This window comes from Lepidochelys kempii, chromosome 15 (assembly GCF_965140285.1).
Source record: "Lepidochelys kempii isolate rLepKem1 chromosome 15, rLepKem1.hap1, whole genome shotgun sequence".
NCBI classification, from domain to species: Eukaryota; Metazoa; Chordata; order Testudines; family Cheloniidae; genus Lepidochelys; species Lepidochelys kempii.
The window spans coordinates 25553770-25569112 of record NC_136394.1 but is presented as its reverse complement, the minus strand read 5'-3'; the positions used below and the strand labels follow the sequence as shown (position 1 = coordinate 25569112).

At 44.1% G+C, this 15343-nt stretch overlaps 1 protein-coding gene across 8 annotated transcripts in view; it reads right to left on the bottom strand.

Moving 5' to 3' along the window:
- The window catches only part of PITPNM2 (phosphatidylinositol transfer protein membrane associated 2), a 225591-nt gene that overhangs the window by 67498 nt on the left and 142750 nt on the right, over positions 1-15343 (bottom strand). For all 8 annotated transcript variants that reach the window (XM_073313000.2, XM_073313003.2, XM_073313006.2 and 5 more), the window contains 3 exons: positions 7051-7265; positions 5945-6066; positions 3942-4175 (listed from right to left, as the gene is read on the bottom strand). In XM_073313000.2, the coding sequence (XP_073169101.1) occupies positions 3942-4175; positions 5945-6066; positions 7051-7265 (571 nt within the window). The remainder of the gene's footprint in view (positions 1-3941; positions 4176-5944; positions 6067-7050; positions 7266-15343) is intronic.

The following is a 15343-nucleotide window of genomic DNA, read 5'->3' as shown; positions in this document are numbered from 1 at the left end:
CCATCTGTAAAATGAGGATAATAGGGAGTTTGGGATGATAAAAGTCCTCAGATGAAAAAGACAAGAGAAGTGTGAGGTCTGAGTAAAGTTTAAAAAAACCCCCAAATTAGAGTTTACTAATGCATTGTGATTTCGCTATTACCAATGTGGCCTGAGATAACAAGCACATCCTCCAAACTGTTACCAGTACCAAGGAAATGTATTAACAAAAGGGAGACACTCTCTCACATGGCAAGTATTGCATCCAGGGCTGCTAAGCAAGGCTATCCATCTCCCACAAATACCCAACTTTTAATTTCCACTCTTTATTCAATTTTCTGTCTCTGCTCCAAAAACTTCTTCTATTTATGCAACTTAAAGTCACTTCAGATCAAAGATGTATTATTTATATCAATAAAACACAGTGGTAAGGAGCCCGAGTGGCAGACAATCAGATGATATGGCTCACTGCAACAGCTGGATCAACAAGAGACTGAATGAAGTCTTTTAGGAAATATACAAGGCCATCTTTCCGAAAGATCACAATTTAACTTATGCAAAGCTCCTTTTTTCCGAAAGATCACAATTTAACTTATGCAAAGTTCCTTTATGAATAGGACTAGAAAGATTACATTTTTATTGCTAAATGTCAGTAAACGTCAATTTCACCCAACACAAGCAAACCAATGAACAATATTTCCATCAATAATAATCGTAATTTACAGATAGGCAAAGAAAGAAAAATGCTGCTTGAGAAGTTACTAGCGTTTGATTTAAGGATATTTATTTTGTATATTTTGACTTGTGATGTTGACAATTTGTGTTTTAACAGTTATAAAGCTTTAATGTTTTGAATCTCAACCTCCACAGTCATTAAACAATTGCTGTCTGGCTCCACCCTACTGTCTGACACCTTCCATAATTTCACACAATGAAAATGTAAACTGATAAAAAAATTTAAAAAATGCTTAAAAATAAACATTGATACTATTTGTTGAAATCATGAAAAAAACAATTCTGCCAATCCTATTTATGAGTAATTGAAAGGGCCATATACTTCCTCTTCATTTTCCAGATAAAAAGGGCTCATTTTCTTTTGTTGCCATATTCTGTGACAGATGAAATTAACTCATTTCCCCAATATACTGAGGGGATTTGTTATAGCAGAAGAGCCATCTACAGTATGGTCTGTCAGGGAGGAACAATTTGTCCACACCAGACTGAAAGACTGGCCAACAACCTCAAGTTATGGAAAAAGTAAAACCAAAATGGCACTGGCAGAGCTCTCGATGCCTGCTCTCAAGGCTAGTGAATGGACTGTAACAGTGCTCCTGAGATAACGAATGCAGAATGATTTCAAACAATGGGACCAATACTCACTATTGTAAGCAGTACCACAGTCGTTCTGCATGAGCGGGCAGAATCAATTCAAAGAAGCTTTGCCAATAGGAAGGAACGACTGTGCAGATAACGTAGGAAAATGTAGCGTGAACAGAACCTGGGTGTCATTACTTAATGGAATCCAAGGGCTTTCAGTATATACATTTGAATTAGGACATTACATCTGGCATCTTCATTTCCATTTTAATGATTGTGTTTTAGTGTAATTACTAAAATCTTGGATTATCTGTCCTTTTTCCCAGCACTCACACACATATTTTCTGAGACATCTGTTGGTTAGCATGCACACATTCACTGCCCTCTACTTCCCTACCTTCTGTGAGCCAAGAATTTAGTGTGTTTTACATGGAGTTTTAAAGTAAGCAAGAGCTGAGGTTTAGTACAGTTTTGTTTCAGGTAGCTGGGAACTCTTAAAAGAACACTGAAACTTAACTTGATAACACAAGGTACTTAACTGTACGTGTCATTTACCACCTCTGCATTGCATGGGTAGCCACTTGGCACTCAGCAAACTCCCACAGCTCTCTCCCAACCTAGACTGGGCTCATTATAAAACCTGTGGTGGACTCCCCAACTGAATTTGCTTGCGCTAATGTAATTCTCTTCCCCAATTATTGCCCCAAACTGAGACCCAACGCAAATTAAACTTCTGAGCTTCAATAAATAAATAAAATAAATAAATAAAAACTTTTAAATGCTGAACTGTTTTCCAAAACCCTGTTTCTGTGGGGGTTCTCCCCCCCTCCCTATTGTTGGGAGCATTAATGCATATGGGTTTGGGCAGAGTCGGGAAGTTCCAAACTACTGCAAGAAAACCTGTTTTCACAAAGCATGATTTTGCAGACTCAAAGTTTTGGATAAGCAAACAAACTACAGGGTGTTCACCCAAACTGAACCAAATCTCCAAACCTTTAAAGGTCTTCTCTTCACTTCATCTAGCACAAACAGAAGTGCCTCCTCCTCTATAGAGACAAACTAATGAAGGGGTCTAAAATTTGAGATCGGCTGTTGGAAGAAAAAGTTAGAGATGTATTTTCCAAATGGATTACCTTATTCCACCTACTCCCTATAGTGCATGTCCCAATAATTGTCTCCGAAACTAGAGCAGTTGAAAGCAAGGAGGGAAAATGACCCATCTGAAAGTGTACCTACAGATGAGATACAATGGAATGACTCAGTCGCAGGTAGAGGGGGGCTTGTTTGATTTTTCTGCATTAGCTTTGCAATTTTCTAATGCAGATGAGAGGTTAGAAAGCAGTGTTAACCAGTACCAATGCGTTCACAATTCATTGTCAAAGTGCTAAAACTTGGCATTTGAGACCCTACAGTGACTAGAAATATCAGTAAAACCACAGGATCCCTACTAGAAAGAAGAAATTACGGGGCTGCACTGGCCATTCAGTTAGCACGGCAATCGATGACCAATGGCCTTATTTAACACGCATCAGTGCCATCGCTCTGTACTTAATGATAATGCATCTAATCAGTACAACATTTCTAGATCATTGAATGTGCATGTTCTGAGCAAGCAACCTTCTAGGCCCCCTATGTAGTAGGGCCCCCCGATAGCCTGGATTCTTGGGAAGGACACTTGGCAGATTTCACTGTTTTAAGGAACCATTTCATCTCTTTTCAGACCAGTTGTACATCCTGCCTATTGTGGCGTGGCACAAAAACTGTCTCAATTATGTTACAGATTTTTTGCAAAGCCAAAGCGCAAATTATTACCAACACTGCTGCCATTGTCCTGCTGTGTACAGCATCCAGTTAGCTAGTCCTCTGACATAAACACTAGTTGGCCTCCTTTAGAAGCACTGATCTAAGAATGCACATGCTAATCAGTGTGGTACCTTTACTGTACCTGACAATTGCCACTGATCCATATTTAATTATAATCACAAGAGGACGGAGAGCCTTCAGTAGTGCATCCTGGAGGGCTGAGAGATTTGTGACTATGGAGAGGCACTGGCCAACCTCCTCCCACTCAGAAGGGAAGCAGGGAGGCCAGAGAGAGAGCGGCTCTGAAAATGTGGGGCAGGGTGGAGACTCCCCACCTCCCTCCACTGAGCCCTGTGGCAGGGCCCTCTGCGAGGCTCATTTACTTGGGTTTGGGAGGCAGCTGAGGATTTGGCCCTTTATAAGGAAAGCCAACAGACCTTTGAAAGCGTTAGTTAGATTTGTGACAGAAGAATCCTTTTTCAGAGGATTAAGGCCCTGTCCAACATTTTCCAGGATACAGCTATGACCAAACATGGTTAGGGTCCCCACACAGTCTGACTGCAAACAATGGGAATGATGCTGACTACTCTGGTAAGTCCCACAGCCATCCTGCATGGCGCTGTCAAAATCAAACATGAGAATCTCTTTTTGGGCATCTCTTGTGTTATATGCACAGGATTCTGTACCAAGTATTAATCTGAGTAGCCCAGTGACCTCTTAAGGCATCCGCACATGAAAACTGGGCACATACTGTTTACGTAACATGCTGCTGCTCTCTGACTCAGAAATGCTAAAAACAATGTTAAAATTTTGACAGCAAGTACAAGACTACAATTACTCACCAACGTCATGGATAAACCTCTCGATTTTGGACTGCATCCCCCAGTATCTGAACTCCACTTTGCACAGTTTATATGCACACATGATTGGATATTTCCCAGGGTTGTTCTTGTACCCCTCAATCCAGTCCTCTGGCAATGGCCCTCTTTTAGTCTTCACAGATTTATAAACCTTTGGATCCTCTTCTGATTTGTATTCATGTGGTGGGATAGGATCTTTAACAATATCAATAGGATCTAAAGGCAGAAAACACAAATAGTTTTTTTTTAAAGTTTTCCCTTTCTGCATAACTATAAAACAACACTTTTAAAAATCGCTTTGGTGTCTATCAGAAACATTAAAGCAATTTAGCTCCTTTGTATTTTCCCTTAAACAACTTATATTTAAACTGTTTATACAATTCTGCTAGACAGTGATGTTGACAATGCCAGGAGAACTCACATGCACAGTCTTAGCAAATGGATATTTTTGCCCAAAGATTTTGTAAATCCAGGGTATTTTGGCAGATCGGTCTGTTACATCTTTTCAGCTGTAAGAAGAGGGTTTTTTATATTTCACCCTTCAGCTCCTCTCATGCCACCACAATGCTGTAGCTCTGCCTAAATTTAGAAGCTTATAATACAACAGTCCTTTTCTAACATCATCATAGAATAGAGACTAGCCACTGAATATGGTACCATTGCAGAACATCACAGTGATGTTACTGGTTTACTTCTCATTTGCTGATGTTGTGCTATGCACAATATGTAATCTGAATTTTCTGCCTTTGAAGTCTAAAGATTATTTAATGAACACTTTTGTGATAAGGGGGACCAAGCAAGTGTAGCTGAACTAATGAATATGTCTTAAAAAGTCTGTAAATAATCCTGAGATCGGAAAACATTGTTAGAGGATCTAAACTTCCATCTGAAGCAGTTATCTCTCAGTTATTCCCTCAGAATTGACAGGCCTTTCAGTAAGTTCTGTATGAAAGAACATGACTCAAATCATTCTTAAATAGAGTCAAATTAGTACACAAAGGCGGATCAGGAAGGTTTGACATTTAGTGACAAGAACACACTAATCCAGGCTGAAAATTAAAAAAAAAATGTCAAGCCTACAGAAGTTAAACACAGTAAAATTGCACCTTAGATACTAAGGTGCCCACTGATAGGCAGCATTTCAGGAGTGGCTAAGAAAAAAGGTACAGCAACCACTAGGTGTCCTTCTTTCCAGAACTAGGATACGGTGCTTGCTAATCTCACAGTTCCTAAAAGAAGGCCAGGCAGAACTCAAATCAATCCATGAGAGTCTCAGTAGTTTCATAAGCAAGTGATGCTTTAATGGTGTGTAACTATAATAATTAGTACTAACTCCGACACAATGGATCTACTGATTATGCCATAGGGACTGGCCAGTAGGAAATACAAATGACAGGAATCAGGATGACACTTGCCATTTTCGGCCTTTTCACAAAATGCCCCCTTTTGCCTTCTTCACATTAAAGTCCTTCGTTTGTAAGGCTCATTAAACTGATCTGCCAAAAAAGGTGCAAATGGGAATTTAATGCTGAAATGTTAGCCAGTGCTGCGATGATACTGGGGAGAAAGGGGGAAGAGCCTTCATGTGTTTTGAAAGTTTACATAGGAACAATGTTTTCCCATACAAAGAAAATATATTATTATATAATTATTTTAAAATAGCAATACTTTCCCCTTTGATAGCTCTTTCTATCTGGTATCTCAAAGCCCTTTAAGAAGCCTTAGTCCTCACAGCATCCAAATGAGACAGGGAAGTATTAGTCCCATTTACAGTTGGAAAAATTGAGATAGATGGAAAAAATTAAGTGATTTGCCTAGCTTCACTCATGGTCTGCAGCAGGGCCATGAACAGATCTCCTAGTTACCAGTTCTTTTTTGTAACCATTAGACAATGCTTCTTCTCCTAAGAAAAATTCTATAAAAACTTCTGTGTAGCAATCAATAGGCAGGATAGAAGAAAAAGTGAGGGAAAAAGTGATATTCACCAAGAATTGTCTGTCTTTTTTCTGCAGGAGAAAGGTTGAATACATTGACATGATCCCCTGGATCGGCTTTATAAAATGTTTCAATATCAATAGAGAATTTCTCCACAAAAGGACACGTATACCTGGAAGAGAAGAGTAATGAAGCTTAGATTAAAGCCTATTAGATTTGATGGAGTAGAGAGAAGTGCTTTCATAACAGACACCTAAACACCGGCTGCGAATCCAGGCCATTTCTCGCTCATGTTTTGCTTTAAGATGCAATCTGCATGTACAAAAAAGGAGCCAATGATTCTGCTTTGTTAACATTTTGTTCTTAAGGCTAGAGCATGGCCTGAGGATATGGCTTATATGGGAATGCTCTGCTACACTAAGACTCCAAGACCACAGACTATCTCCGATATTAGGCTAAAAGTGACTGGTGCCCATCACGCTAATATCTGAATGCCTTCCAAATACAGTGAATGGCAATGTCCCTAGGGGCCCCATGGAGTCTTTGGCTCGCTTCCCTTTTTGGGATAAAAAATCTACTAGTTGTAGGGTTATTTCTTTTTTTAAAAATAATAAATTAATAATAAATAATAACAACAACAATAAAGCCCCCACTATGTTAATATCTGAGAACCTCCAAAGTATCTATTATTTTTGTTCTATCCTTAAATCTCTCTCTCTCTCCCCCTTCTCCGACTCTCCAACTTAGAACAGGGTTGGGATGCAAATCCAATTTCACTTTTACTAGGCAGTGTTTGACATGCTGACCTTGCCATCTTCACATACATTTAAATATAATCTAAGTTAACTATCAGATATTTGCAACAATTAGTGAAACATGCAGTGTGACACACAAGACTCTGTGTAAAACATTAATGATTTTCCATACTTTGGTGCACAACTGGGCTTACACTTTTAGACAATGGGCCAAATCCTGAAGTTCTCACACAGCCTGCTCACACAAATCTCTGAGGACTCAGTAAGGATTTCAGGAGTTGGTGCCAATGTTTCTCTAAAGGTTCATGGAAACACAAGAGATGTCATTGTGACTCAGTCATGGCAAGTAAAGTGACATTCAGTTCCTTTCAAAATCTAGGGAGGGCTACATGGAATAATACCTTGTCCTTGTGTAAGGATATGCATTCCATGACTCCTCTTCAACTCTTAAAGCTGCCTTTGGCAGGATAGACCGAAACCAACTGGGTATATGCATACCAATATGGTATACTTTATGGGTATACTGCCCAATGCCACCAGGACCATCCGTGTATGGCCTATTCTCCAGGATCTCCACTCCACTGCCTTCTCCACATGTCTCTTCTCTGCTCTTTTTCTGAAAGGAAAAGACACCACTGTTTTTACTTGTACACATTTTACATACCACATGCTCAAAGCATGTTAACACGAGAGATGGCATTTCCCTTACATGAACTGACTGATATTCAACACCCGCCACTAACCACCAACACATAAGAACATAAGAATGGCCCTATTGGGTCAGACCAAAAATCCATCTAGCCCAGTAGCCTGTCTTCCAACAGTGGCCAGTGCCAGCTGCCTCAGAGGAAATGAACAGAACAGGTAATCATCAAGTGATCCATCCTTTGTCGCTCATTCCCAGCTTCTGGCAAACAGAGGCTAGGGACACCATCCCTGCGCAGAACTTCCTCACTGCAGAGCCACCCAATGGTCTAAGATTATCACATGCTACCCCCAGAATCAGAAAGATTATAAATGGAAGAGACCTACTGGGTCATCTTATTTATCCACTGACCAAAGCGGGAAGGCAGGTATGGTCTATTAGACAGCGGCTCAGGCCAAAAGCCTAGTGCAGGACAGCCTGGGAACTGTGAAGAAGTTAAATCAAGATCCAAACCCAAATGTCACAGGCAACTCCCCGATCTATAATGGGCTGAATCAAAGCTCTGCATTCAAACACCCTGAAGTCTGGATTCAGATCTGAATTGATCAGACCACACCACATAATCTTTTACATTACCAGAAGTAGCAGCAATAGGGTTTTGCCTGCTTTGACACGTATTTTTGCAATGTTACATCAGAGTGACTAATCAATAAATATTAGCTGCAACATCACAATGCAACATATAGGCAGAAAATGTAGCATTTAGTGGCATTTTCCTCTAATGATCCAGGAAGAGAACTCTTTAAGAACAGCCTGAAGACTACACCCTGATTAAAGATATTTAGAGAAGAAATATATTAAATTTGCCAGAACGCACACAGTGCCCTCTGGCAGCTTCCAAATCCTGGCTTATGTTGAGAACTGTCCCAAACCCTGGCAGCATTCCTTCCATAAGAAAACCTAAGTTCAATGCCTGCAAAGAAAGACAGAGATGCCCAAAATGTTCGTGAACTTCGAACACACATGCTGCAGCAGGTAGGATAATGCAGGGAGTTTGATATTTCAAAACACCTGTCTCATTTTCTTTGTTTTTTAAAGTGCATTGGAAAGGATAGCACTTTGGAAATTAACCAGTTGGAGTTAGTAGTACAAACTGACTGTAAAAGATACTGCAATACTCACCCTTTCTTTCTGGCAGAAAAACAACATGAAAGGAAACATGGTTTAACAAAAAGTGATTAATAAGATGTAGAAGATCAGAATCTGCGTCTGAGGACACAACAACAAGCAAAGAAGAGCTATTTACTTTCAAACCAATTCTTGAAGCATTTTAAATCTCCCCAGATAACAGACAAAAAAAAAATCAAAATATAAAAATGTTTTGGGTTTTTTTTTTGTAAATTGTGATATGCAGTTTAGAGAAGCACATTTGTAAAAATAATTTATAGAGAGAGCATTGACCTGGCTGTTCATTAAACACACATCCTCTTAAAACAAGTTACTGTCTTTCAGTGCTTATGTAAGTAGTGGCCAAGTCCTGCCCAAATATTTATGACAATAACATTAAATAATCTTGATGACCTGAACATTTTGTAATTTCATAACATCTCAGGTCTAAGAAAAGGCAGCAACCCAGCAGGCATGGCGAATGTGTCAGACAGAATAATAGTAGAGCATCTGGTCTGAAGTTATGGTGCTCTAGAGTTTCATTACATGGCGGTAGTACATGAAATCTGAAGCAGCAGGAGAAACATGGATGACATATTTAGTGCCAAATCACACCATGTAAAATCCTGCATTGGCTGCCTTGAGACCTACCACTAGAGATGATAAAGTCTCCAAGAACTGAGAATCAGATAACAGCTCCCTGCTCTGGGCTGAAACATGAAATGGCCTCAGCAAGCACCCTCAGTTCTCACTGAAATCAGCACCCAGGATCAAGCTTATTATAACACACACAGAACAATAACTGTGTGTAGATTTGCAGACCAACACTTGCACTGGATTTGGATGCTGATGACTTATGTGGCCCGTTTTTATAACCATAGCTGATACCAAGACAGGTAGGTGGAGAGGGAAAGAAATCTAGGCTTTATTCTTGACAAAAGCATGTAAATCCATACACTTTATATCATGGCTATAATTGAGTTAAGTCTGAGCACAGTAACTCCACTTTTGACTTTCTGCTAACAGTTTCTCATTTTCCTTATAGTCTTTACGAGAGCTATCCAGTGGGCCAACCACTTTGCTGGCCCAAGTTACAACCTTGGAGGCCCAACATCTGCATTTCTTACTGAGATGAGACTCCCATCGAATGGATCAGAAAGTTGTACCGCAGTAAAGGTCTATAGGTGACAACCGCCTACCATGTAGCAAGTTTGAGACAGGATGGAATCAGGCCCAGCTGTGATCATGGCAGAAGAGCTTTGCTTTCTCATGTTGTATTTACTGTCTATATAAACTGCATGAACTTCTGCAAGGCTTGAACTGGGGGAAAAAGTGTCTGTATTCTCCCAAGCTCCACCCACTAGACAAGCCACAGTGACATGCCACTCACAGCCCATTGCACAGATATTCAAAATAGGATCACGCAGGCTCTGCTGGGCTCCTCCCTTGCTCGGTTCAGAATCACCCTTGGGCAGGCTGGATTAAGGCACAGCAGGCACAACTAGCATGTACCTAGGGCCCCAGCTCTCAGAGCATTTAAAGAGAGTTATGTTTCTAGTCCTCATGCTTACAGCCGCCGTTAGCCAGGAAGACAGCCATCTGGCTCCACACCCACCATCAGCACAGACTTGTCCCTGACTGCCTGGAAGGCTGGGTAAAGGGCTGGTTGGCAGGGGGCTTGCTGGGCTCTGAAATATTTACTCCCCCTTGGTGGATCTCAAATGTACCCAACCTCTGCTCCTCCCGTCTGACATGGTGGCTCCATGGCTCAGAAAGGGGCAGGTGTGTGTGTGAATGGTGCTCCTCTCCCAAACACCAATCAATGAAATGAGACTCCACTCAGAGTACACTGTGCAGATCTGTGATCCTCCTCCTCCTCCTCCCAACAGCAGTGAAATAGCTAACAATGGGGACATTTAAAATACCATCACTGCGCATCTGAGTTGCTAGCCCACTGAGGCGAATGGGGCAGCCCACACCTCCCAGAGCTCCTGTTTCAGGCTCTCTGCAAATACAGGCAGGAATCAATGTCTCGGTTGAACTGTGCTCATGTTTTCAATGTAGGTGAAGAAGAGCTCTCTGTGGCTCAAAAGCTTGTCTCTCTCACTAACAGAACTTGGTCCCATAAATAGGGTGACCATATTTCTGAAAGTAAAAATGGGACGGCCCAGGGTTCACCCAAGCCACCCTGCCCCACCTCACCCCTATGCGCAGGGCTCGCCAGAGCTGCCCTCCCCGTACTGCCTGTGGCTGGGGCTGGGGCTGACCTGCTGAGCCCTGTACTGCCTGCGGCTGGGGCTGGGGCTGAGGCTGACCTGCTGAGCCCCGTACTGCCTGCGGCTGGGGCTGGGGCTGAGGCTGACCTGCTGAGCCCCGTACTGCCTGCGGCTGGGGCTGACCTGCTGAGCCCCGTACTGCCTGCGGCTGGGGCTGGGGCTGAGCTGCTGAGCCCCGTACTGCCTGCAGCTGGGGCTGGGGCTGACCACCCGAGCTCTGCACCGGCCGGGGGGCAGTCAGCTCTGAAGGCAGTGCTGCCCTCCAGCAGCAAATTTCTCTGCTCGCCTGATGGGGGGGCAGCGCTGCCTTCAGCTGACCCCGGGCAGCAGCCGCTGCTCTCCACTCTACCCTGCAGCTGTGACAAATGCCCAGTTTTGGCAAAAGTGTAGGGACAGCCAGGACAGAGCTGAAAAAGGGGTCTGTCACAGGCAAAACGGGACATAGGATCACCCTATGCATAAAAGATATTACCTCACCCACCTTGTCTCTCCCAAGTTTTCAAGGCTGTCTCCAAAACTATTAGGGCTGGAGACTCAGGCCATGGCTACACTACAGAGCTTACAGCTGTGCCACTGTAGCATTACTATGCAGATGCTCTAAGCCAGAGGTGGGCAAACTACGGCCCGCGGGCCACATAAAGCCCACGGGACCCTCCTGCCCAGCTCCTGGCCCGGAAGGCTCGCCCTCGGCCCCTCCCCTGCAGCCTCAGCTCACTGCGCAATGCTCTGGGCAGCGTGGCTGGCTCTGGGCAGCGTGGCTGGCTCTGGCCAGCGTGGCTGGCTCTGGCCAGGCAGCGTGGCTGCCTGTCCTAGTGCTCTGGGTGGCGAGGCTGTACTACCGCCAGCCACCAGTGCTCCATGCAGCACGGTAAAGGGTCAGGGAGCAGGGGGGGTTGGATAGCGGGCAGGGGAGTTCAGGGGGGTGGATGGGGTCGGGGCAGTCAGAGGGTGGGGAACAGGGGGGTTGAATGGGGGCAGGGGTCCCGGGGGGGGTTGGATGGGGTGGCGGGGAGCAGTCAGGGGCAGGGGGTCCAGAGACAGTCAGGGGCCAGGGAGGGGTTGATGGGGCCAGGATCCCAGGGGGCCAACAGGGAACAGGGGGGGTTGGATGGGGCAGGAGTCCCGGGGGGGGGCATCAGGGGGCGAGAATCATAGAATCATAGAATATCAGGGTTGGAAGGGACCCCAGAAGGTCATCTAGTCCAACCCCCTGCTCAAAGCAGGACCAATTCCCAGTTAAATCATCCCAGCCAGGGCTTTGTCAAGCCTGACCTTAAAAACCTCTAAGGAAGGAGATTCTACCACCTCCCTAGGTAACGCATTCCAGTGTTTCACCACCCTCTTAGTGAAAAAGTTTTTCCTAATATCCAATCTAAACCTCCCCCACTGCAACTTGAAACAGGGGGGTCAGATAGGGGGCGGGGACTGGGCCATGCCTGGCTGTTTGGGGAGGCACAGCCTCCCCTAACCAGCCCTCCACACAGTTTCAGAAACCCGATGTGGCCCTCAGGCCAAAAAGTTTGCCCGCCCCTGCTCTAAGCCAATGGGAGAGAGCTCTCCCATCGATGTAATTATTCCAGCCCCCACAAGCAGTGGTTTCCATGTCATCAGGAGAAGCTCTTCCGCCGGCATAGCACTGTCCACACCGATGCTTACGTTGCTGTAACTTATGTCACCCACGGGGGTGGCTTATTCACACCCCTGAGTGACATAAGTTATACCCATGTAAGCTGTAGTGTGTACAGAGCCTTAGCTTTCACTTAAAAACCTGCTATCTGCTATGCTTCACCAGCACCTTGTAAAACAGGCCTCTCCCCCCTTATCAGACAAAATTAACAATTCCCGAGAAGTAATTTGCATGCCTTTAGCTGAAAATGTTTCTGCTGAGTATCTATAAATGTTGTGATTCAGAAACTGTTGATTCTCTGCCAGGAAGAAATCTCTTACATTTGAGATTGCCCAGCGACCAGTTTCACTAGTCTTACTCCACCAAGCAACAAGTTGCTTACAAATAGTGGGGCCAGATCCATGCCTGGGGTCACTCACTCTACAGTGACACCAGGTGTGAGGTTAGCTCCAAGATGGTTTATACACACGTCACTGAAAATCAGAATCATCTTCTGACATTCAGAAACAGCTAATTAGTGACAGGCTGTTTGTCAAGAATAGACAATAGATGAACAACAATCCCCGTCTGCTTCGGACTCCAATGGTACCGCGATCATCACAATACACAGCCAAGACCAAAATCCTCTACTTTTTCTTTGCAATTAAGTTACTTTGTCACAATTGACTTGGTGTTAGAAAAAATTGTCTGGTTTGTGTTGTATGGTTGATACAATGGTGACCCTGTAATACTATCTGGTTTTGTCATTGACAAATAAATAGTTGCACGAGCATCTGTACTGTGATTGCTTATGCTCCCCTGTACTTGCAATAGGTAATACCTGTAAGCACACGTGCTGACTTTCCAAAGTGCTGGAGGGTGCTCGACCCCTGGCTCTGCCCCAGACCTCGCTTCAACTCCACTCCTTCCCCCAAGGCCCCACCCCAGCCCTTTCCTCCCCCACTCCACCCCACCCTGCCTCTTCCTGCCCCCGCTCCATCCCCATCCCACCTCTTCCCGCCCAGTTCCACCCCCTCCCCCCAACGCGTTGCATCCTCACTCCTCTCCCCTCCCCAAGCTTCCTGCATGCCATGAAACAGCTGATCAAGGTGGGCTGGAGGCATGGGGAGGCGCTGATTGGTGGGGCCCGCTGGCAGGCAGGAGGTGCTGAGGGGGTGAGAGGGAGAGCACACACCATTTTTTCCCTATGAGTGCTCCAGCCCCAGAGCACCCTTGGAGTTGGAGCCTACGTCTATAAGACTGTCAACAATGAGGTAAAATCATTTAGTTCTTCAAGGCAACTGACTGGTTTTTAAGGGTGATGGGACAGGTGGCATAAGGCCATGGCATAGCCTGGTCACGGGTGAAAGGGGTTTCTCTCTTTTGCTGCATAGGTACTCGGGGCAAGTTGTTGCCTGGAAAATGGGGTAGAATGCCTTTAGGAAGGCTGGGCTCCACATCCAGGGGTCATCAGGCTGGCTTGAGCTCAAGCAGGGGCACTTTTCACTGATCTACTGGGTGACCCCATCTAAGTCACTGCCCCTCTCTGTGCCTCAGTTTATCTGTCTTTAAAATGGGGTTAATGATACTGACCTCCTTTGTAAAACATTTTGAGATCAACTTGTTCTGAAAAGCTAAGCATTGTTATAATACTATATAATTTCCAATTCTTTTTCTGTTTCCATGAACTTGTTATGTTTTCTCCTTACAAACATTATCCCAGAGGAAAAGACTCTGGTCAGCTGTGACTGTGTGTTTTATGTGGAGTCATTAAAACAGCTTATGGGTGACCACTGTAAATCTAGCTGGAAACTGTGTAACTGTGCACAGATCAGGATTTACTATTTTACAGGTCAACCTTGCTACCTCTGGCATAGGTGTGCAATGGAAATATTGTATGGAAGATGGCGGGCCATGGAGGGATACAGACATGCTATGCCCCGTGACACATGCATGCCACAGAGTATTCCTTGTTGTGATCCCCTTTATGGCACCATGGAGAAGGGTTGGTGGTAAACAAGAGCTTTGGCCAGTGAATCCATGAGCTGCACAGAGCCAACAGCCAAAACACCTGGGTAGCGGGGCTTGTAGAGCACCACAGCCAGCTACTATAGCCCAGAGTCTGGACTAACAGCTCTAAAGTGACTGCCTAATTCACACCCAGCATACTGGGTGGAGGAGCTTTCAGACACACCAGCCCTTCCACCTAGCTTCTCTGTGTGGGCTTTGCAGCTGGATGAGAGTTTGGGTAGTGCATATCTGTTCTTCCTGCATGTAGGTTATTTGCACAAGCTGCGTTGATATGCAGTACGTACATTTTTCTATTAAATTTATATTAAAAATGTAGAGAAGCTTCATTTTGCTCAATCAAATTAAAGCTGGGCCTGAACCACAGAACTGAGATCTGGAACTGAACTTTCAGAGGAGTTTGGAGCCAGGATTCTGGGTTGGTCCAATGGGTACTAAAAATTCAAAACATAAGTTACTGTGCACCATCCAGTCAGGCACATTATAAGGACAGAACCATCACAAAAACAAAATAAAACAAAACCGTAACTGAAGTCCTTTAGCAGTATGCTGTCAAAAGCTCCTATGCTTTCCATTAGACTATAGGGAAAACCTATGAAACCACAATGGTTTGGCAAGGACAGATCCGGTTAGACTGAGAACAGTGCAATTCCCTAACTTGATTATAAACCAGTCACTTGAACAATAAGTGAATTCATCTCATGACTAAAGTAAAGGTATCAGCTCTGCTCTGACACAGCTAAGAAGATACCATATACCTGTGCTCAATTTACAAGTTTACAAGTTATACGGCATCCCTGGCTTTGATAATGAAAGAGCAACTTGCTTTTCAACTGTGTAGCCTTTTCATATCTGTTGTGACTCCTTTCCATATTCTGAAGAGATGTTTATTACGCGGAACAAGTCTGTAAACAACAATTAAAAAATAATCACTGATTAGGAAAATGTTTGGCTTGAGCAGCATCTGGCAA